The following is a 25,289-nucleotide window of genomic DNA, read 5'->3' on the forward strand; positions in this document are numbered from 1 at the left end:
ATTCTTTAGCCTGGAAAAGAAAAAGATGACACAGATCAAGTATGACAAACACCTTTTGACTCACATAGAATACAGAAAGCAAGGACAAGACAATTGTTTACTTGATATCCCTTCATTCGTGTGTTAGGTAGCAAACAAGTAGGTACCACATAAAATCAGGCAGAAAGGCACTTCTCACAGCACTTTGTTAAAAAACTGCCATAGGATGTTAAAGCAGTGTTAAGCTTAGAAAAGCCAACCTGGTCTTTGACAATGGATTACAAAGCACAAAGACGTCTTCAGCTCCTAATGTCTGGGAGCAGATGTCAGATGCTTTACCTACTCATCTTTCTCATAGGAGTCACAGCTGGAGGCCAGCTAATATACCAGACGGACTTCTCTTCTGACCCAGCCTTTCCTAAATTCACAGGGGCTGACAACGTATGAAGAGGGTTTCAGGAAAGGATACAGGAACAGATGCACCTGCCCTAAACTGTGCAGGCAGCTTTCTCTGTAAGCGTGGGCCTCAACCCTGTGGGACTTCAGGCCACTGTGAATGGCCAACAGCCTTGCACAGGAACCTCAACCCAGGATTTTATTACTCCTTTCTGGGGATTCACAGACATGAACCACTGCTCTACTGCACATAGAGCTCTGCTCTCCTCTCAGATCTTGCTGGGTACAGAAGGATCCCCAGAGCAGAGAGGAAGAGCAGAGCATGGCCAGCCCATGGAGGCTGCTGCTCAAGAACAAAAAACAAAGGTGTGTGAGGGACGAGACCAAAGAAGAGAAGCAGTGAACAACCAGGGGGACACCGTAGGACAAGGTGACAACTTGGAATCAGGCCAAGCAGTACAGTGAAAGACTAACTTTAGGAATTCTTCCACTGTCTCACTTCTAAATCCACGAAATACCAAAAGACAACACTCGCAACTAAATATTCAGTGTCTTCATACCATAACAACTCTCTTTGGCTAGATTTTATTCAGGTTGGCCATTCACCAAAGAAGGAGCAAGTATGAGGCACAGAGTGCATGTTAGTCAAGCAGAGGAACAAAACTCAGCACTGGCAGCCTCAAACAACAGCTGTGAAATGTGGCACTGCGCTTCCTACAAATGGGGAGAGTCAGGCTCTGGCCAACCAGGTACTTCCAACAGCTATAAAATGCTTCTGAGGGTTCTTCAAAAGAAAAAAAAACAACCATAACCCATCTGAACTCCCAACGCCTTACGTCTTCCATACCTTTTCCACTATGTGGTAGTACTGTACCACACTAAATACCTCCTCTCATTTCACATAACATTGGTCTTTAACTCTTAGAAAACTATTGCAAAAGCCATTTCCAGAATCTATCAGCACATTTAAACAACAACAACAAACCTGATCTAGAGACCACTCTCTATAAGTGACATTTAGTTGATTCAAGAAATTTCCAGAAGCAATTTATTTCCAGCTATCCCTTAGTTTCTTCTGCCTTATTCATAATGATAATGAATGTAGTTGTGAAACAACTAGAAGTATTATTTCAGCAACTCAAAATCTACACTTTTTTTACACAATATTCATGAAAGATACTGATTCTGCCTCTCATTTAATAGTGAAAAAATTATCACTGAATATATAAAAAATCTCTTGCTTTTATTAAAAAAATTGTTCTTGTACCATTAACAGGAATTATCTATAACTCAATAAACTCTAACAACAACAACTTGTAGGAAGAAAGCAATATAAACAATAGCTTTGACAGCAAGTTGCATTCCTGACCCTTTATTCCAAAGGTCCACTTTAATAATACCAAGATCACAAATGGAGCAATGAAATTAGATGCTATCTTTTATTTAAGTAAACAGACATTTACTTTTTTCTTTTTTTTAAGGATTGCGGTTAGATTAAACTGTTGACAGACAAGATCAAACACTTCTGTCATCAAGATCTAGGCAATGAAGTATATAAGGCAACCAGGCTTCTCTATCACTGAGAGGTATTTCACAAATTAAAAACACACAGACTCTGCCAGCCTACATTAAAAAGGTAAAGGACGGGGCTATGTTCAAACAGCGGCAATCACAGAAGCTCAACCAGAAGGAGATCTTGAAAAATCCATGGAAGTGCTTTCTAACAAAACACCAGCAGTTCTTTTTCTCCTGCAATCCTGACTACCATTACAGCACAACATTCGCAGCAATTCCAGCAAAGTTAAGATGATGTTTGTAACAAATATTATGCATATTAGTGTTACCAGCTATGTATTTGTAAGGTATATAGTTCAGATACTAAAATAAAATCCATAAATACATTGCTTTTCTAAAATTAAACATAATGCTTTCCTGAAATTAAATATCTTTATGGTCAAGTGGGAAATCTGGCTTCATAAGTTCTAATGTTTTATTGTACAACAAAAGTCTCAGATCATGAAAAAAAATTTTTTTGTTTGTTTAAAGTCACTTCCTGTCTGCCTGTGCTCCTGAACTATGTACTGTAGTCTCCAGAAAATGAATGTCTGGTATCTGAAAAGACCCCTGATCCCTGATTCCTTCAGATCTACAATCTGATGAACTCTGGGATATTTTATTACTTATTCAAGGGATGAAATGATATCAGAAGAAACCCCAGGGAGCCAACAGAAGCAGAAACAAATCCCATCCTTTTAACTCTCTCAAGGCCGCACTAGTCAGCACTGTGATCCTCAGGGCAGCCAATTGCCAGTGACAGGCTATAAGATGCTCTTTGCTGACTTGGACATTGGTGCTTTGTGAGGCCAAGGTCTAGGAGGGAAGAAAGGGGTGAAATGAGCCATGCTCCTCTTCAGACGCAAGGGACAAAGAGGCCTACCCTGACATTCTTAACAAGTAACTAGCTAAGTAGAAATGAGAGGGGTGCTGCAGTCGAGGATGCACAACACAGCCTTCCAAAGTATTGCTCCAAACGTAACAGCCTGAAATAAAGACAAATTAGTAAAGTGATGGCACTGACCCCATGCCAGATGTGAAAATTGACTGTAAAGCTTTAAGGATAGACTTTGTAAGTACTGCTAATGAGTAAGGAAAGATGACACTTGCTACTGACTCTCCTTAAAGACATGTAAAACAGCTCCTTCCAGAGCTGCCTTTTTTTATCCCAATCTTGCGATCTATTGAGCATATTCATAAATTCATACTTATTGTCTATTAATTTCATATACTTAAAAATAAAGGCATCTCCTCATAAATATATTTCAGAGTTAGATTCTACAGCATCGTATCACCCAGTTTACAGGCAGCAAAGAACAAAACCAATGATTTGTAGTTTCACCACGGAGTACTATCACATAAAGAAAAAATAACAAATACTGTACAATGAAAATGGGTTCACATTGAAATCTGGCTATTAATGTGAAGATGGAAGAGCTGCAGCCATGTTAGAAAGTGAGTCACAATCAGAAATAACCTGATAAATTTAACATATGATCCAAAATAATTAAAACTCAGGCAACAGGACAAGTATGAGCCTTGAAACTCTGTGCAGATCAGTGCTTTCACTCATGTGCAAGAATCAGTCCACAGTTCTGCACAGGAGGAACAAGAAGAAAAAGTGATTAAATTGCAAGAGCATCATACCAAAATTGATAGAGTTGATTCTCTAACAAAGTGCTAGACCAGAATAGGCTGACCTCTCAAGGTCTGGTTGAGCCCTATTTCTAAACATGCTTTAATACACATATGCTGCTGCCTTTTGTTTTCCTTTTCATCACTTATGCTAAACAAATTATTACATTTCTTCCCATAAAGTCTATCTGCTCATCTGTTTCTATTTAAATTTCCAAATTTTCAACACAATCCCAAACTAGTGTCCAAAGAGAGTAGTTTAGAATTCATACACAGTACAGCAGTAAGTGTTAATTTGTCCCTTAAAGACAGACAATCAGCTGATTTTATTTAAAGGAACTCAAAGAAAATTAGTGACAAAATATTAAGACCAACATCAGTATCACCCATGGACCAGCAAAGGCTAGCAAACTATGCAATTAAACTTGGACTGCCAACCTCAGTTCTATATATATATATTTTTTTTTTTTAATCTTCTGTGAATGCAAGCAAATCATGTGAGCAATCCATTATCCCTGAGCCATGGGTAGGGAAGGTAGGAAACCACCAGTCTAATTCCTAGTTGTAACAAGGTCTAAACTGATAGTTCTACATTTGATCAAGTCTGGTAATAGGCATGAACAAAAAAAAAAAAAAAAACTCATCAGGTGTTCATAATTATTTTAAAATACCATTTATTGGTTTTTCACATAACAGACTGAACATGTTTTATGGATATTCTAAGGATGTGGGGGCAGAGGGAGTGAAGGAGTTGTTATTATGCACAGTAGCCAAGCTCTTCATACAGTCAATAGAAATAGGCAGATAAGCTCTTCCAGAAGAGAAGTCAGACAAGCTAAATTCATCCAAATTAAGCTCCCTCTCCAAGTCATCTCTTGGGGGGGGGGGGGGGAGGGGAAGTTTTCTTTTCACTGGCTATAGTAGGTAAACAAACTAAACTACATGCTGAACAAGGAGAAAGTGAAAATCCTTGTGTCTCTGTTTCTATGAACACATTCTCTTTTCCTTTTTTTTTTTTTTTTTTTTTTTTATATAGTGTTAATCCAAGCAAAGTTTTGATTACTGCAGTCTAGATAAAGCACTAAGGCAAACAAAAATACATACCAAATACAATGCACCACACAATCACTCAATGGCTGTGCCACAAGACACTTCACAGCACAGCCTCACTGTTAAAAAGCAGCACACTGCCTAATATGTGTGTGTGTGTGTGAGGATTCAGTTTACATACACTTTATCCAAAAACCAATAATAGTAACAATAAAATAAAAATTTAGAAAGAGCTACTATGTGTCAACTATTGTTTGAGAATTCAATTCATGCAACATTGCTAAAAATGGTTATACAGTAAGTAGTAGAGGATGAAACAGAAGAAACACGTATCAAAAGGTGCTTGTAACCTTCTGCAATGTAGATAGGAAGTGTGACAAATCAAAGAGAAAATAACCCCCTAAGAGAAAGCTCCAGGCTTTGTGAAGCTGCAGGTGCTCACCCACCTCTCCTGCTGTATGACAAACAGTGACGATGGGATCATGGCTCTAACAGGCATCAACAAGAACAAAACAGACAGCAAAATCCAGAACAGCTCCTCAGAAAATCTCCACTTCCACCATCCAATTGGAAGCCTGCTCAGAGTAAGATGTAGGAGTAGCTGAACTGCTGCAGACTTGTTTGCTAACGCTTTGATTCTGGCATCAACTCAGTTAACACGTGTGTGTGAGTGAATGATCCTCCACTGCTGGGACATTTGTAATGTCTTTCCTCCACACAGACCTTGTGGAACTGCGAAGAATAAAGCTCATACAATAGGTTTTTGTTCCCAAGCGGAAAGGGTGTGGAGCAAGAAAGCACAGGCTAGCTTTCTTTCTTTTCCCCATATGACTGTTTTCTTTGAACTTGAGGAACCTCAGCACCTTTGAGCCCGTCAGTGCTCAGCCAAGTTTAGCTGAAAATCTCCAGCACATCTAAGGCACAAATGCCCATATATCTATAAAAAACAATATCACTTCACAGGTTTCTTCTCCAATATCAAAGATGGCTGAATATCACATAATTTCATATACTTTAAACTGATTCCAACCACCTAACTTCTTTATACCCTTCTAGGTGGAAACTGAAAGCATGTGATCTATTCCTGGATCTCCACCAGGACTTGCTAACATGCCATTTTAGCTAAGGTAATTTAGGGCTGCAGAAAATCGAGATCTACTAAAAATATTGCCTTAGAGTTTACTGTAAATGCAAATACAGAGGTATATAAAAAGCTTTAAAGCTATCACAGTAGGAGAAAATACTGCATAACATTCTCCGTATTTCATATTTTGTACACCCCTTACAAACAGGTATACAGTACCAACCAGAGAGCACAGAGGACTGAATGAGATAATGGCATCTATTGGTATGTTGACTTAAAAAAAAGAAAACTCCGTTGGCATATGCTACAGGACTCCCTAACTGTAGACACAGACATAAGAACAACCAATTTCAAAAGCAAAGCTCTGTTGTGAATTACAGCCAAGAAAATCTGCCTGCTCAATTTGATTCCTCTCTTCTCACAGGCATTAGAACTTAGAGTTGCCAATGACCAACAACTGCCTGATTTCACAAACTGAAAGCTTACGTTCACAGTCAGGCAGAGAGGAAAGAAAGAAAGAAAATAAATACAAGAGAGATACAAATTTGCTTAAGTTATCAGCCTAGAAATTTATTGACACTAAGATCATTATTACTATATGAAAAAAAGAAAAAAAACAAGCCCACACCTGGACTTTGCTTCCAGACACTTGCTGCCCACACAACACCTGGCCACTTTTCTTCATTTATTTCTCACTGTTGTCTTCCCAGACAAGTGGGGTTGTTCCTAAGTGTGTCTCTTCTTAGTAACACCTCTCCTAATACATTCATTCCTTCATACTGCTGGGTCTCTTTCTGTCTAGGTCTACAGTTTTGACAAGGTGTGAGGTTCTCTGAGTGGTTTGTATTTCCCTGGAGGTCCCTGGAAGCAGGCAGCTGAGGAAACACGCAGACCACAAGTCATCTGCCTTCTTAAAGTGCCTCAAAGGCTCACCATCTCTAAATCTTTTTAAGAGAGATGCGAAAGAACCCCGCAAGAAATAAAGCAAGCCCACTGCCAATTACCACAGCAGCTGAGAGAAGCTCACAGGATGTTTACATTCACTTTCAGCTGCAAGATGGACTCACTGTAAATTAATTTTATAGAAAATTGTAAGGACTACTGTAGGAAATTACATTATAGAAGGCACAGACAGTTGCCTCAAGAAAAGTGTTATGGAAAACCATAATACTGACCCAAAAGAAAAAAAAAGGCATTAGGTACAAGTATCTGGTATGTAAATTAGTTCACAAATTAGGTCTCTGAAGAGCCTAAAGCCTACGAATGTACCATGCATCATCACTGTCACCTCTGAAAACATATCAGACTCCCATAAACTGAAGGCAGCAAACTGAAAACGCACATCGCTATAAACACAGCCCTCAGGTTTGGTTCAGTAACAGCAAGCACTGAAACTAGACTATTCCACTAAAACTGTTCAGAATTAACGGCACAGTCTTTAATAGAGCTTATATACCAGAGTGAAAGGCCAAGTAAACTACCATGACCATATTAGTGTTCCCAGTAACAGTGACCCTATCACCCATCATCATCCTGGAAGGCATCATCCTCAAAGAGGAAACACTCTTGTCCCAATGAAAAAATAAAAACCCAAAATGACGCAAGAGCAGAAAATAAATAAAAGGAAAAAGTATGGAACCAGTAAAAAAAAAAAAGGGGGGGGGGAAAAGAAAAAGAAGGAATAGAAGATGCAAATAAGGGTTAAAAAGAAGCAACAGGGAAAAAAAAGTGACTACTCTGAGAAGTGTCCTGAAAATGGACAGAAATGGTCAACCAATGGAAGCACAGATTAAAAACAGAATAAGATATACTGCCATGGCCCAATTTCTGTCAACAAACAAGCACTTCAGAAGACTTTAATCTGAACTACTACTCACACACCAATTTTCTGCTTGTAACTCAAAAGCCTACACAGTAATTGGCAGGCAAAACATTTAAAGCATTAGATATCCCATAAATCTGCATTTTAAAAATCAACCAACATCATCCTGTATTCTGCACAGAAGTATGAGAACTGTGTTTGCACGGCACGGAGCAGTTTCCTCAGATTACTCCTTACATTCCTTAAGAGCAGTTTTACATCATTTATGTAAGTAACTAAAACTCCAGGAACGCTCCTGAAAAATAGATTACATTTTACTTTTTTCCCCCCTCTGCTTTATACACTTCTGCTCTGCAAGAGAAGACAACAAAGAGCACGTTAAGGTTTACCATTCACGCCAGATTATCCGAAAGGTTTCATATTGAAAATAAGGTACCTACGCAACCTGATTCAAACGACCTGCTGAAGCAAGCAGACGAAAGATATTCAGCATGTGTGAAGAAAGTAATTTTCCCAGAAGCATTAAAAGAGTCGTATCTAAAATAAACATGGATCACATAGCTTTAAAAGCATTGCTGCCAGATTTTTCCACTCAATCAATACTAGAAAATTGAGTAATTTTACATTCCAGAGCACTGTAATTTCTGTAGAAACAAGAACCTTGACTTAGGTGTTCATGAAACATAATGCAAGCCAGATTTCCTTATCTCATGCTTAATTTCAGTATATCCCATCCCTACATACTGTCCTTGGTGGGTCACCAAAGTAGCTGAAGGCTGCTGTAACCAAATTGTAAACTATAAAATGGTATTATGGCACATTGCACGCTGCAAGCAATGTATTACCCTTCTTGGGCTATCACAGATGACCCAAAACAATGTTAGGAATTAACAGAGCTGTAAAAAATTGCTGGCAAACCCAGTACGCACCAGGTTATTCCAACACAGAGTTCAGCTGCCTCTCATTTACTGTTGTATTTTCTTTAACTCACACACAAACATACACACCTAGCACCACTGCTTGAACAGGAAGGGTGGGTGCAGGCTGTCAGATGCGTTCCGCTGCTGACTGCCCTTGCTCTCCCCTTGATTTCTAAAGCAAGGTCCAGGAAGCACTGACACAACCTGAGATACAGAACCAGCCCTGCACTTCCACACGTTTTGCTATTATCCTGCTAATGGAACTTCATATGCTGACTTCAGAGATGTATAAATATTTAAGCAGACAACAAATCTAGCTTGATTTTGATCTAGCTGATCTTGATTGAACTCAATTCTTAAACACTTGAAGTTGTGCTTTATTCTGTCCTTAGCAGAGCCATCAGCACAAATGGACATGCATTCCTGTATGTTCTTTCTGCTTTTCCATTGAGTCACAAAAGCTACCCGTAGACAATGTCTCACCTTCCAGAATCAATGGTTTAAGAAAAGAGAACAGTTGTTTGTGTGAACAACTGTATCAACAATCCTCCCATTCTATTTTCCACTTACCTACATTCTACCACTGATGTTTCCCTACTTTTCAAGCACAAACACGAGCATTCAGAATATGCAGAACAAACCATAAACACAGGTTTTTCCTACAGGTGAAGCCCAACACAGCCTGCTGTTACATGACAACCACTTTTAACACAAAGAGCCCCCTGTCCCACCTTCTCCCACCCCCAGCATAGTGAGAGCCGCATCTTCATCACTTGCTGTGGGTCTGTCACACGCACAGCCCAAAGGACTCACAAATTGCTCCGCACAAGTGCCTCCCAAACAACACAGATGCAGCATAATCCCATCCTTCAATGCCAGACTGGTGCCCATGTTGTCATTTCAGAAGCCAGTCAGGTTCTTCTACCTTCCACACAGGAGTTGCAGTTTTCCTTTGAATAAACCCAAAAGCACAAGTCCCTGCCAGGTGTGGATGTGTATGAAGCCATCATTTTCTGCCATTCACTTCTGACAAAGGGAAAATCAGGTCCCCTCAACGGGAGGGGGACACACACACAAAACCAGCAGCATATCCCTTCATGTGGAGCCACATCTCTGCCACACACAGAAGCAAGACCCCGCTGGGAGGAGTGCTGCCCTTACCTTAATGATGCTGCTCCTCCGGGGGATGCCGGGCTTGCCCTCCCGCTGCTGCCCGCAGGGAAACCCTTTCTCCTTGCCGCTGTTCTCGGGGCTTCCGGGGGGCGCGGATCCCGGCTCCTCACCGGCCCCCACCAGCGCGCAGTCCCCGTTGGAGACGCGGCCGCCGGCGCTGTCAAAGCGGACTCTCCCACCGCCGCCTCCGCCGTCCCCGTCGCCAGCCCTGAAGGCCACCTTGCCCTGCAGCGGCCCCGGGGAGCCGGGCAGCCCCCCGCCGCCGCCGCCGCCGCCGAACTCCGCCATCAGCCGCCGGGCTGCAGCAGCGCAGCGCCGCGGTCCCCCTCCCCTCTGCCGCAGCCGCTGCTCGGCGGTGCCGCTCCTTCCGCTTTCTGGGTATTTACGAGCGGGGGGGAATCAGCAAAAGTCTCTCTCCGCCGTTCATTTGGCACCGAGATCGCGTCTCTCCAGGAGGTTGGTGGGGGGCGGACGCCTCGCTGTCGTCTCTGCGAGCACCAGCGCTCGGTCCGTCAGCCCTTCAGCACCTGGGAAAGGAAAAGAGGCGAAACGTGACGGGCTGCTCTCGCACGCGGCGGCGGCGGGGGGGAGCGTTACACCACGGCACTCGCACTCACTCACTCACACACGCACGCACACGCGGATGGGAGGAGGGCCCGCACGCAGCCCCGCACCGGACGAGCACAGCCACCAGCTAGGGCACCTCCTGCTCCATCGCGTGCTGAAATCGGCGTTTTCCCGCTGACACCGACCTCGCCATCGCAGCCCGGCGCCAAAAAGCGGGAACGTGGCGAGAACTTGAGTGCAACACCCCGGACTCCCCCGGCGGCGGCCAGGCGCAGTCCGTCTCGGCGGCGACCCGTGGGGCTCCGGGAAGAGCGGGCACCACCAGCCGCCCCGCTGGCCGCCGCCGGCAACTTTTCTTCCCTCCCGCCGCCACCGGCCCCTCGCCGCGCCGTCCCCGGGTAATCCGCTGCCCGCCCGCCCCCGGCAGCCGCCCTCCCGCGCCCCCGGCCACCGCGCCCCGCTACCCACCTCAGCTGCGAAGTGACGGGGGGTTCCCCCGCCAGCGCCCCGGAGACGCTTTTCCCCCTCTCCCCTCCTCCCCGCTACGGTCGCCGCCTCTGCCCGGAGCCGGATACAGAGAGAAACTGATTCGCGTGGCCGCTTCCCTCGTTCTTCGCGCCGCCTCCCTCAGCGGAGCGCTCGGCGGCCCCGAGCAGGCAAAACGCCGGCAGCGCCGAGGGCAAAGGCGCCCCGGCCGCCCCCGCTCGGAAACTCTCCGGGGAAAGCAGCGCGAGCGAGCCCGGCTCCCCCCCGCCCCGCGCTGCCAATCACGGGGGCGGCCCCGCGCGGATTGGGCGGCCCCGCCGCCAGCAGCCCCCCCTCCGGCAACTCGGGGCGCGCCGCCGGGGGCAGGACCCGCGGTCACCGCGCTGCGAGGAGGAAGGGAGCAGCGGGGCCGACAGCGAATTCCTCCACGCGCGCCCTCACCGCTGAGGACTCCTCGCGCTCCCGGTGCTCCCGCCGCCCCTCTGGCGCTGCGCCGTCGCCCGGCGAGAGCTGCCCGCCCTCAGAGAGCCCGCCCGCCCCCAGCGGCCCCGCCGGAGCCCCCCGCCGCGTGGGCAGGAAGGGCGGGGGCTGGCGGCCGTTCCGCGCTGTGAGGCGATACCTCAGCTGCAGCTGGCGAGGGCTTCCCCGAGGCAGCCAGGGAGCGCAATTAGGCCTGTTAATTAATTAGGGAAAGACAAGGTGGTCAAGCACAGGACTAACGACAGCATAATGAGAACAGTAACGTGGTGGTCACCTCGAGATGTGTCCACTGCAAAGCGAGTGTGACCGGTGTGCCCTTACATACCACACTTGTGCATTCAGAACGTGGCCAAACAAGCTCAAGTAACAAGAATTAGGACCCGAGGGAACAGCGTGGAGCTGCATGGGGGCGGGTCAAGTTGGGTATCAGGAAAAGGTTCTTCACCAGAGGGCAGTGGGCATGGATCTGGATGCCTAGGACAATGGTCACAGCCCCAAGCTGCTGTAGTTCAGCAGTGTTTGGAGAGTGCTTTCAGACACAGGGCTTGAAGTTTGGGTGGTGCCGTGTGGAACCAGGAGCTGGACTCAGTGGTCGTTATGGGTCAGTTCCAACTTGGGACATTCTGTGGTTCTATGACTTGATGTATGAGGAATAACTTAGAGATGTATGTTTATTTGTACTTTCAGATATAGTTGTATATTGCGATGGCCCCATATTTCGTAATTCATTTGAGCAAAGGAATACAAAACGGCACAGCTGAGGCAGGGCCCTCTGCTCATGGTCCGTGCTCTGCTTGAAGCGTGGCAACATGAAGGGTGGGAGCAGCAGGAGGCCTAAGGCTGCCCACACTGCCTGACCTTCAGCATTCAGCTGTGCATAACACAGGAGCCAGGCACACCTCGCCGCCCATCACAAGCCCTGCACTTTTCATTCAGATTCCTCTGGCTGTCCTCTAGAGACCTTGGCATCTGAGATAAGGTGCCCACCAAAGATGCCTAGAATAAGGCAACACAAATACCCAGCTTTGATGTGTTGTGCAGAGTTACACAATGGAAACACTGAAGAGCTTGTTATAAATTCTACCCTTCAGCAGCAGGATGTAACCAAGCACTGCAGAGCAGCACCCTTCCAAGGGAAGGCACCCGACCTTCTCCTGGGGACAGCTCTCTGCCCCCTCTCAGCGAGAGCCACAGGGGAGGCTGTGCCATGCTACAGGAAGGGAACCAAGAGACAGCGGGCCCCGAAGAAGTTGGCACAGAGCAGGAATGCTACTGCAGGCCAGAACCTGTCTGCACAAGGCTGCTGTTCAATAGCTGTCCGGGCAGCAAGGAAGGCACTGAACAGCTCGCCTGTGCAGTGAGAGGTCCAGCTACTGGGATGCAAGAACCCATGTGCATTTCTTGAACTGCTTTGTAGAAGTGCTGCCCCACTCTCAAGGAATAAACCAGCTGAGGGTCCATAACAATAACATATCACATCCTTAATTTCCAGCTCATGACAATGTTGTTGGCCACCACAGAAAAAAGGCACCAGGAGGAATTATCCAGCACAGGGGAGTATGAAGAACATTTCTTGCTCAGTGTCATTTCTAATGACTCAGAACCTGACGCTGTTACATCACTCATCTAAATCATTCCCAGTTTTAATCAAATATTCACATAACGTTAGTTCAAATGAAAACCAAAGCATGTGCAGGGTACAGGCTGCAAACTGCAAAGAACATCGACATTAAACTTCAGATCCAAAATATCCAAAGTTTCTGGTTTCCGTGAGCCAGAGATAGAGAGCTTTCACCATGTGTCCTCATCTGAACATCTGCTCTTGCCCAAATGTCTTGCCACTGAAGTAGGAAAAGTCAGTCTTGCATATTAAAGCAGCCTTTAGCACTGTATCTACAGATGAGCACGTCACAAACTGCTCCTACAGGAGACACTTTAGGACCACCACAATTTCTTCTGGAGGATGAGAATTACACACAGCAGACAGAAAGTGCTATAGATTCGTTTGTCGCAGAGCATTGCCAGTAAGCTGGCAAGGAAGAAGACACATGTTTTCAGTGTTTTTGCTATTCCAGATGCACATAATAAAACACCACTTTTTAGGCCTTTAACAATGTTTGATCAGTTCTGTCTGAGAGAAAGAAAAAACAAAGTAAAAAAGAACACTTCCTTTTCCAACTCTACTTATCTATCCAACCTGTACAGATACAAGATAACAACGCTGAAAAAGAAATCATTTAGCTGCAGCCTTGGCAGTTCTGTAATGAATGATATCAAGAACCTGCAGACTTTTGACCACAAAGTGATGATAATATAAAGCAACCAGTAAAATTTCTGAACCTCATCTGAAGGGCACATGCCTGAAAACTGATTTTGTTGTACTGGCATTGTGCTTATTCTAGTACCTTGCAGATATTTAGTGACTGAGAAAATATGAGTGCCAGATGCAGAACTACAGGGGTTATGCTAGAAAAATAGAGATAGCAAATAATGGTTTCTCCAGTTCTGAGATTTCCTCCATCACTTTTCGTTCCCTGATTTTTATTATTGCCCCCATTTCTGTTTTAAGGATTTTCCTCCCATGAGTAAAACTATTAAAGAGTGTCCAAAGGAAAGCTACAAAGACAGTGAAGGTCTAGAGAGGAATGAGGTATGAGGAGCAGCTGAGGTCCCTCGGTTTGCCCAGCCCAGAGCAGAGGAGCTGAGGGGAGGCCTCATGGCAGCTGCAGCTCTCATAGGGAGCAGAGGGCAGCGCTGAGCCCTGCTGTCTGTGGCAGCGACAGGGCCCAGGGAACGGCGTGGGGCTGTGTCAGGGGAGGGGCAGGTTGGGTGTCGGGAAAAGGTTGATCACCAGAGAGCAGTGGGCATGGAACTGGCTGCCCAGGGCAGCGGTCATGGCACCAAGATGATGGAGTTCAAGAAGCATCTGGACAGTGCTCTCAGACATATGGTCTGATTTTTGGGTGGAACTATGTACTCCATATGGTACTCCATGATCCTTATGCGTCCCTTCCAACTTGGGTCATTCTGTGATTCTATGAATGTGATTATTCAAATGTGTTTTGAACTACTGCCATACACAAAATGAACAATTTCTGATAAACCAAAGTCTCAGAAGTGGCCACAAAATTGGCCTTTGCTTATTGATACCTTGCTTATCCTTGCGAGCTCAAGGTTCCAAAGCATAATAATACATGTAATACAAATGTAAACCATGTACTTTCTTTGCCATAACTTTTGAATGTCAGAGAGTGAAGAAACTTTCTTGCTATTATACAGTGTTGGCCTCAGCAGCCTTATTTGTTTACTTGTTAAATGAAATAAGGATTATAATGGAATCAAAAGACCCTTTTGTGACAATATTGAACTGTGAGGAGTTGCTGCCATGTGCACATATTAGATATTTCCATAAAATCCTATTAAATATCAGAGTTCCACAGCTAAGCTAATATTACCCATTGAACTTTTCTAACTCAAATAGCATGGCAGCAGAAACCTGCCAAGAAACAGACCATGTTTAAGTCCCAAGCCAGCAATTACACGACCAGTATTTAAATAAACCAAATACTATTAGGATGTTTTTACTAATATCCTAAATATTTTTTTTTATTCCAAACACGAGAAGTTTTAATTAGCAATTAACTTGTCTGAATGTTGCTTTTCTGACATCTCTGCTTGGAATTTGTTTTTTCATTATTGTAAGTATCTCTGCAATTCCAGTGATAATTTCTTAAATTGCCTGACTTCACTGTTCGGGTCATGATCTTGCATATACTCGTTTATTATTCTTGCCTATAATTAAGTATACATGTTTAAGTAGTCCTATTAAAGTCAGAATCTAATTCATAATTAATCCAAGGCAAAGTTTAGGTATAAATAATGCATTACTGTATACATCTGTAAAGCGCAGGTGTGCTGTACGCACATAAGAGGAGACTTGGACATGTGAGGGAATATGAACTAATGGGTATCTAAGATAGCAAAAGTGTAGGTAGGCAAACATAGGCTAAATCAACTGACTTATTGACTGGAAAGCATTTGTTAGTACTGTGTCCTTGAAATTAATTATGTTTATCATTTTGGAGAGTTCACTACACTTGCAGTAAGCATGGTGATTTTTATATATGTATATTTTTTATTATTTTTTTTTAATCAGCAGATCAACCATTTCAGCCTATTAATCGCAGCCTAAGGAATGTTTACCCTCTGTCCTACCTATCATGCCAATTAGTCTGGCTAACAGCCTACTTAATTTGACAGCTGAAGATTAACAAGAGCTTAACAGTTCCCCTACAGACTACTGAATCCAGAAGGGATGCTTTTCCAAATCAAGATCATTCAAATGTTATTCTCTGAACTGCCTGTTATTAAGACTATCATGCTGTGGGGTTAGCTGGCTGCAATGTAGCCTTAAGTCACACTTTTTTGAAAACGAGAGTCTTTGTTTATACGTTTAAAAAAGGTCAAGATTTTTCAAAACTGAATAACAATGTTCCCTGCCTTTTAAAATATTGAACTAGACGCTTTAATGGAAAGTTAAAGAGCAGACATAAAGGTCTTTCTGGAAATCCAGTTCCCCTAAGGCCTTAGTTTGCAAGCTAAATATTAAGCCTCGACTTAGGCACTATTTTCGAGGTACTGTGTTGAGAAGTTATTTCTAGTGGAAATGAGAGTTCATTGTACCTCTTTGCCACTCTTCAAAGCACTAACAGACCAACAGTTTTCTCTTTGTTTCTAGTTTGGAGAAACTTATTTCATAACAATAATATCTGAGGTTATTTTGGGTAAAGCTTCCATGGAGCAAAAATTGTATTTTCTTCTATGAAAACAGACAGACACAGTGAGTAAGATCTGCATCACGAGCACTTAAACGAAGGCACATATGTTTTACCAGAGAGACCACAACAACAAACTTGCTCTTGGGATGCTTCTTTTGCATCATTACAAGCAGCATGCAACCACAGTTTGTCACCTCCTCCGGCTGTACTCTGCCCTCTAAGGAGAAGTTACAGAGTTACAAAATGGGCTGAGAGCCAGAATTCTGGGAAGGATTGGGTTTCATTTTGTCTCTCCTTACATCTGTTGGTAACTATTGGACATATGCAGAGACATTTGACTTCTGGAACATAAGGCATTTCATAAGTCATCTATTCTTGTAATTAGAAGAAACTATTACTGTGGGAGCTTGCAAATTAAGCTGACTTCAATGGATTTCATACCTTGTTAAAACCTAAACTACTCTTGCAAACTAACCAAAGCATCAGTACTGACAACATCTTTCATTAAATTCTCACATAGAAAAAGATAAAGCTTGTAATTTGTGATTTCAGGATGATATGCTTTGCAAATTCCCTTCACAGTTGCATATTAAACTTTTTCACGGCTTTGAGGGAAATCACATCTCTTCCATTATAGGAGAGTAGGTAAATAAAATAAATTGATTTTTGTCACCTGAGCTCCTTCTATAGTTTTCTCCACTTTATCATGTCCATGAGGCTAAACGGTGGGTCTACCCATGCTGCAGTGCATTTACTTTGAGGACCAAAGTTAACTCATACACACTGCTGCTACTAAGCATTTAACTGTGGGCTGGTGACAGTGTAACTAGTTATAAGATTTAAGACACACAATACCACAGAAAAGGGAAAATATATGTATAAAAGAGGAATGAAGTTCTAGCAATGAATGTCAGTCAAAATCCTCATTAACCAATTCAACCTAGTCATGTTTCTGAATTATAAAAAGTCATGCAGGACTTAGCATATGCCTGCTAAAAAAGGCAGAAGGAGTTCATTAAACTCATCATACCCTCAAACAGAAATGGATTTTATTTCAATCATCTGAGAAAGCTACAGTGGACAAATCATTTGAAACAGTTTTTTAAAATGTTACTAACACATGGTGGAACATGTAGTTTTTCTTGTTGTTTGAGACTGGTAGGCTGATTGCATCACCAGGGTCAGTGAGACTGTGTTCCTTACTAAAACTTGTCATGCAGTTCCTTAATCCTATTAATTACTTTTGGATTGCTCACATGCATAAAATGATCACCAGATCTTGTCTCATAGAGATGGCAAGCTTGGCTGTGCTGAATTAACCAGCACAAGCCTCAACAGAAATTAATTCCAGCCTTTAATGTTACCTAATCTTTCAACTTCTGAAGCATAAGTTAACAGTCAATACTAGTTTGCTTTATTTTTGGCTATAAAAGTTGCTAATAAGTCACAGTATTTATAGATGCTTTCATATGCATATTCAAAACGTCTTTACTGGAAATAGCTTCATGGTTGAAACATCTGGTCAGACATCTCAACTAAGCATCTATTGTACTATTACCACAAATACTGATAGAAACACGGTAAGTAGAAAATACTCTTCTTAATCTCTCAAGCATTTATGTTCTGCATAAAGTATCCACGAAAGTCAGAGTCCTGACTATCAGTTGTAACTTTTACTGTGCTCTCCGGATTTTTCAGATCAATGCCTATGTACAAAATGTCACTATTAGTATATGGCAACTTTGTTTTCTGAGTAAACCAGCTGAAATAAGGGGAAGTCGCCACTTTTCCTTCTGCCATAAAAACAGAAGGGAAATTCCCCACTTCTGTTCTTTGCTATGGCAAAGTACTCCTGGAAGAAGAGTCACCAAGAGGAGGAACCTGAAGTGGGACAATGGTAAGACTAACCAGTACCTGAAGAATTTCTAGTTCTCTCACTTTTTGCCTGCAAGTAAAAAATATTGGCAGGCTGGGAAAGCAAAGTTTTTCCAGCTTGCAATCCTCTAAGTCATTTTCATGTGTTAAAAAACATTTCCATTCTTCATTCCCCCAACCAGCTCCGACTTCCTGCTAGGTGATCAAAGGAAGACCTATACTTCTCCCTTCAACTCACTGTAAAAATTGCTTCTTGTCCCACTATGTAAGATAAAAAAACTACAACCAAACAGTATGATCAGTCTTGGTAACTGCCCAAGGAAGAATGAATGGATTAAAATGATTAATGAAAAGGGAAAACAGCAGAAAGGATCAAAAGGACATAGCAGTAAAAACTGTTAACATTCATTTATAACAAATTTCAGGATTACTGTAATCACACTTCATAGCGTTATGTGGCTGAGGGATGGGGAAATAGAAAAAGAATGGAGTCAAAGTTGGAGAGGAAGATAACACCAAGGAACTGGCAAATAGAAAGCCACGGTAGGATAAAGACAAGAACTGCTAGCCATTTAAATCGGAAAAACAACTGAAGAAAAGACAGAAGTAGCAGTTAGAGGAAGTTAGAGAAAAAGGCTTGTAAGATAGAAGAAATATATAATAAAGAATGTCTTGAGACTATTACAATGAAATTGCAGGAATTTGTTTAGCTGTCAAGGGTTTTGACTGTATAGCAGAAAACTAGACAGTCCTCAAGAAAAGATTGTTAATGCAAGAACTACACATCTTCAGATATGATGATGAAGTAACAGACACAGGCTGAAGAAGGGATTTTTCTCCTTCAAACAACTGTTATATTTCTGTATGCATATGGCCTGACAGAAGAAGCTGAGGTCTAAGTGCATGCTTCTGGGCTTCTTTGTGTCATCATTTCAGTACTTAATAAGGCCACTTTTGGGGGAAAGAGGATGTCAAGTTCTTGCTGCACTTAAAAAAAATCCCATTTTTTTCCCTACATTCTGAAATTCTTCGCAATCAAGAAACAGAACACAAACGTCTGTTTCTATGAAGAATAAGATTGCTGATTTAATTGTTTCTGAATTAATGTTATTTATAGCTGCATTACAAAAAAAGAAGGAAGGTTCAAGATCAAGGCTCTCTGCCACTGCCATTGTACAAATCCATGCCACCTTTCACTTCAGAGCTGGCCCCTTGCCATCCAGCTTGGAATGCAAACAGGATGATCTTTCGTCTGCTTGAAAAAGACCCCACAGACCTTCTCTGCATAATGTTAGAAATGTCCAACAGTTAAATACAGATCCTCCAAAATTCCTGTCCCTCTTTCTAATCACTTGATCATCTTTCTCCTCCATAGAGAAAAATAGCTGCTGGTCCACATGTGTGCAACTTGAAGGAATTCAGGACAAGGGGCAGTGAAGAGCTGAAGCCCTGTGTATACCCAAAGGATCTGCCAGTTTGCAGCAATGGAGCTCACTGACTTCTGACAGTTCTAACAGAAAATTCTCTGTATTTTCATTTGTTTTAATTATGTTAAGGTACTTCATATATTTTAGGTTTATTTGAAGTCTCAAGAAAAATGCACTGTACTAATACCAGCCATTTTACATGAATGATTCTGTACAGGCGAAAAGGTGGCATTGCCAATGAAGGGAAGATCATCTTGGTTAATCTTCATGAAGAGCAGCATTTTAACATAAGACAGGCAATGAAATTCAATGACTGATTTACTTAAGTTCATATGTTTCATATCTTATAAATCTTTACAAAGGCTCCCTGGGTATTTAGAAATGCAGGTGTGTTTATCCCAGCTCCTTGCAACGAAGTTCAGCTCTTTCTCTGACCAATTATCCCAGAACTTTGATTTTGCTGTTTTCATTCATGATTTCTGACTGAGAAGGTACTACTTAAAATGTTTAAATATTGTTCAGAGGGAAAAAGCAGTTTCTTTGGCTTCTGTTTTTTTCCTATCTAACTTGTTGAATTCTTAATAATACTTTGTTTCACATTGTTTATCAGCATGGTCTCTGGATGATGATTATGCTCACACACACATGGTCAAGGCTATTTTCTTTGTTTTCACATTCTGTAGTGAGTATCCTTTGTGGTTTTTCCCAATAAAATTCAGAGCTGTGCTCTGGAAAAAATAGATGAAGTTACATCAAGCAAACAAAATAGATGTTTGTAGCAAGAAAAACTATGTGAAAAGATCAAGTAAAGCTGAAGAAGAGAGCGTATAAAGCACTGTTCCCCGGCAATTGGCCATGGGAAGCACCTCACAAATACTGGTTGTAAGTCTAAACATGATTTGCCCAAGAGAAAGAGAAAAATAGGCCAGAAAAACAGTAGGTTCCATAAGTGGATATTTTACCTGAATTTCTGTTTTTGGAACTGATTTAAAATTATGATATGCGAAATGACTTACAAATCCAATGGGAAACCAAAAGAAATTCAGCAAAAAAATTTCGCCCTAAGGCACTAAGATTGTTTCATTATATGTAAACTAATTTTCCTGAAACTGGTAATTTATTTTTTTTTTTAATTTAATCAGGAGTAACCTAGGATAGACAAACTGCACAGTAATTCTCTCTTCTCCTTATAGATAAAGGACAGACCTTTTGGTTCACCAGCACAGATTTCTCTAAAATGCCTGCCAGGCAAAACAAAGATTCCATCTTGGTTTAATACACTTCAATATGACAGGTTGAACATTAGAAATCCACCAAAGTAATTAAAACATACTATTCTATATACAGAGCCGCTTTTCTTTCGCATGCCAACTACTAATAGCCATAGTCTCCTTTGTGATTTACCTTAGCCTAAAGGAGCAGTGTTAGATAAGTTGACCTATGGGTTCCTCAGTTGTTAGGATGGCAGAAAGTTGGTACAGTACAAAGAGGAGGTCAGTTATTCCCAGAGAAGCCAGAAGTACTGGGCAGAAGCTTGGCATTACATAATTTACATCTTGCAATTTATGACTTAATTAAAGCTCACATAAATTATCTGAACATCTGTATTTTGTGCTGCTACCTAGGGCTCTCACCATATTCTTTATAGCGCTGTCAACTAAAAAGGTTTACATAAAGATACATTTTTTTTCTTGTATAAAGACAGTAGCTGAGAAATTCAGTTCAAGGACTATCTATGCATATGGGCTCACATTATATTCACTTAGGTCAGTGGACCTAATAGTCATATTCAGAGGATGACTTGTATTCAGATTATTTCCTTTTTTACGTAGCCAAGTGCGAGCAGCTACACTGAGCCTTCACAGGCTGCAGTCCACAGACATGGAACTATACAGAGGGCATGACTGCTAAGGATCAGTAAAGAAAGAGAATACTGCATCCTTCCAGCAAGATGAGTTTGAAACTATACCCCTTTTTGTGTTCACTCCTTTGCTGGCACTCTAGAAGCAGTAATGCACAAAATAGTCCTTCACTGCAAAATGAGTGCAAAATGAGTGCAAAAAAGATTTTTGAGTTGCTAACAAGATAAATCATCATTTCAGCCAAACCCCCCTCGCTTTCCAGGCCTATTCCATGTTTCAGATACCTCATAATGTTCCTTTTCCATTCCCTAGTATTGCTGTCTGTATGTAGTAATAGTATTCTCTACAATAATTCCAATAATTAATGATAAACTACACTCATTAAACAAATGAACAAGTATCTTACAATCTGATACTGTCCTTTTCTTATTTCCCTACACCTTACCAGGACTTTTGTAGTCTACAGACATTTGTAACAGATCTCCTTGGCACTTTGGAGTCTTATCTTACAAAACACAAAATGTTCTGGCTCTCATCCAGGAAAGCACTTAGATACATGTTGACATTTAAGTAGATGAGTGGCCTTAGTGAGGTCAATTGGGCTACTTATTTGTATAAAGCTAAACCCACTCTGAAATATTTTGTTCAATGGTTGCTGACGATTCAGCACTTTGAATGACTGACCCCTCCATGAGATCACACACAATTGTTATTATTACTGCACAAATGCTTTATGTAACAATTGCTTTCCAAATGATTAGAAATATTCAGGTTTATCACAAGATCACACACAACTGTTATTGTTACTGCACAAATGCTTTGTGCAATAATTTCTTTCCAAATGATTAACAATTACTGTACCTTATTTATCTAACCCCACAGAAAAGGTATACGATTATTTCCAGTACTTATAAGGTATTTCTAATTGCCTCTGTGAATTTCTGTAGTGCTTTGAGGTGTTCACGCGGAAAGGATAAGGATATACTATGGCCTGGGTGAACCTCAAACCTGCCCCACTGAGCATAGCTGTCTCTCATGACCTTGCGCCTCAGATGAGCATTACACCTCTAGTTATTCTCAGGTACAGCCTTGCAGATGCTAGCTGCTCCTGCATCTTCCTGGGGGAGCATTTTTTAAACCAAGGTAAATGACCAGACCCAAAACTTGCAAGCGTTTTTGATAGGAAAAGAACATTGAGATAGCTCAGTGCTATGTTTCTGGGCTTATTGTAAGCTCAGAGTTCATTTTAATTCTTCCTCTTGAGAAACTGTATGGCTGTCTGCCATTGTTGTTTATTTATTTTTCCCCTGTAACTTCTGAACAGAAATTCACACACATACACACATACACACACACCAAAAAAAAAAAAAAAAAGAGGTTTTGGGTTTTGTGGTCACTTACTGTTCTTTGTTTGAAGTACCCAGCACAGAAGAAAAAGAAGATACACCTCCCATGAGAGCTGAGAGGAAAGTCCAAATACGTCTGGCCCTTACTAACCCTGTGACTCACTGGATGTAAGGCTTTGAGAGCTCAGACAAGCACACTGGTTAACAAGTGACATGATGATAATTGTGGCGTCACAACAACAGCACCAGCTTGGTCTGAGCTGCACTTTCAGCTTCCTTCAGACTTCCGTCAAATCACTTCTGTTAATGACTTGAACAAACAATTCCAAGGTTTTGGAGCAAAAGTCTTTTTTTGGTCCTGATATTTATGTTTCATCTATTATATACATTCTTATACATAACAGGAAATATTAACTAGCAAGATCCCAATTAAGAATTTTCCAGAATTTATTTACTTACATTTTTATGATATTCAAGTCCTGGAAAAGCAGAAAGTGAACGCACTACTCGGGGCTGCCATCCCCTTCATGCACTCCTCATGCCACACGTCAACTCCCTGCCAACAGCGGAATGCCACAGCAAATAATTGCAAGGGAGAACATCTCTGACCAGCTATTCCAATACACAACGATCACTGAAATGACCAACATTTGAAGATGCTTAACGCCCTCCCCACAGCACACCAGCATTCCACGAAGTAACACATTTCCCCACAGGTAAACCCAGCAAAGATTCTGAGTTCAATCAGTCAACAACACCTGGAAATTCAACGACTATCTCAGAACACGCTCAGGCTCTACGAACCTTGTAACTCCTACAGCAGGGCCGTGACTCTGGCAGCAGCGAGCTGCCTCCAGGAGGTCAGAGCTTCCTGCTGCTGTGCTCACCGAGCCCGCCGTGGTCAGGAGCAGGAAGTCAGGGAGGCGTCACAGAAAAGTTCGTTAACCAAGCCGCTGAAACCCTTGTGAGCGGCCTGTCTGAGCCTGGCCAAAGGTTACTCTGCCTCCTGAAAACTCATCTAATCTGCCTTCATCTGCTGCGGACTTTCTGTTGCGTATAAAACAGGAAGCTATGGCCGCAGTGAGATCCAGCTAAAATATCTTTCATTTTCTTTCATGCTTGTTTGACTCGGCTAATCTGCTGTTTAATTGTTTTTATTATGGTGCATAGCACTTTGGTAATCCAAGAACTGCCGGAGCATTCTGGCGTTGATAAGACATTTGTGACCACCAGGACTCGTTGAGAACATCAGTTCAGAACATTTCTGTTTGTTTTGCTACAGCCCTGCTAGCACACTACTCTGAGAGGAACACACCTTCTGAAAGTATTCGAGAACATGCAGTAAGAAAAAGGAACATTCCTGCTGCCAAAGGGTGCTAATTTTAAACACGGCTTGAAAATGAGCTTACTCATGGAATACTAACACAAGAAAATAACCTTTTTTGGGTTGTTCGTTTTTCTTTTTTCTTTGATGGAAACTCTGAGAACCTGAATCCAGAGTCCTCTTCAAACCCACCTGGAAGAAGCACTGTTTTGCTAAGTCCTCTGCTCAAGTGTGTGCAGCGAGGCTCTCTTTCTCTTTCTATCTCTTTCTGTTTCTAAAGTGCCTCCCTCTCACCGGTTACCAGGCAACAGAACAATATTGCTCTGCATGCTCATCCAGCAATAACTGGCATTCTACTGTAGTTTCACAGTTTCTCAGAGAAAATAAAGATGTTCTGAAATACTGTCTTGTGTGATGAGCAGCTACTGTCCAGAAGACATTTAAACATTTAAATGTTTACAAGGCCAATTTCTTTTGTCAGAGAAATTCAGAGAATGATAATAACCTTTGTTTAATGGAGGAGCTCCCATCCTAAGTAAACTTTAAGGCTAAAATAGACCACGCTGCAGAAAATAAAAAAGCTGCTTCAGTTTTTATTTCAATTAACAGCCTTTTAGGTTCTATTAGTACTCACATAACCCTTTTTCTTAAAATCAAGGCAAAAGTAAAGCAGCAGCTAAGGAGTTAAAATATTTTTTGTGTGCTTTGAAAACTAAAATGCTGCCTGTATGATGAAGTCCTCTTTTAGTCTTATTTTATTTGCTGTTCTGATGTCAATAAAACAGTCAGGAAAGTTCAGCACTGTGCCCAAGATTCACCACTATTGAGAGCAGCCATTAAAGATGGGCCCAGACTCAATCAAACCACGTCATCACTGAGCCCAAATGACCACAGGAAGGAAGGGACAAGCCTCAGCCCTTCATATGGAACCAGGTGCTGTTCAAGAAAAAGCTGATTCTAGACCCTGACCCGAGTGACTGGGTCTTTTGTGAAGCTGTGATTCAGCTTCACATTTCACACTGTAGATCAAATTCACCTCAAAGTAGCACGAAGATAAGAAATTGCTGTGCAGTTTTTTCACTTCCCAAAGAAAGGAGATATCTTTAATTATAAACAAATGTTCCACCTAGTCCCACCAAAACACGATATGTAGTGAATTCTTATTTTCTTAGTAACTAAAAGTTATGCAGCTCAATCTCCAAAGAAGGACAGTAAATTGTCCTTGCAGGTATGTTAAATTTACCTGAAAGCAACATCAGAGGTGAGCTTTGAAATCTCAGAATACTCAGTAGTAAACATTTTTCGATTGGTTAAGTTGCATCATGGTTCAAGAGATTTCAATTTAAAATTATAAGGAACACTTCCGTTTTTGTTACGCTTGTCTTATACCTTTCTTTCTTGTTTTAGGTTTTTAAATGATTAATGCTTTCAACTTTGATAAAAATCTGTTCCCAGAATTATTTGAATTGTATTGAATTGAATTGCACAAAGGCAGCGCATCAAGATATACACGACAACTTGAAAAAAAACT

At 42.0% G+C, this 25,289-nt stretch overlaps 1 protein-coding gene across 1 annotated transcript in view; it reads right to left on the reverse strand.

Moving 5' to 3' along the window:
* Positions 1 to 9,901, reverse strand: part of PLCL2 (phospholipase C like 2) — a gene marked incomplete at both ends in the record, with an annotated part of 97,968 nt that extends 88,067 nt beyond the window's left edge. The window contains one exon of the mRNA XM_079538184.1: positions 9,602 to 9,901. Coding sequence (XP_079394310.1) covers positions 9,602 to 9,901 — 300 coding nt within the window. The remainder of the gene's footprint in view (positions 1 to 9,601) is intronic.
* Positions 9,902 to 25,289: the final 15,388 nt, after the last annotated feature.

This window comes from Tetrao urogallus (genome assembly GCF_951394365.1).
Source record: "Tetrao urogallus genome assembly, chromosome: 7".
NCBI lineage: Eukaryota > Metazoa > Chordata > Aves > Galliformes > Phasianidae > Tetrao > Tetrao urogallus.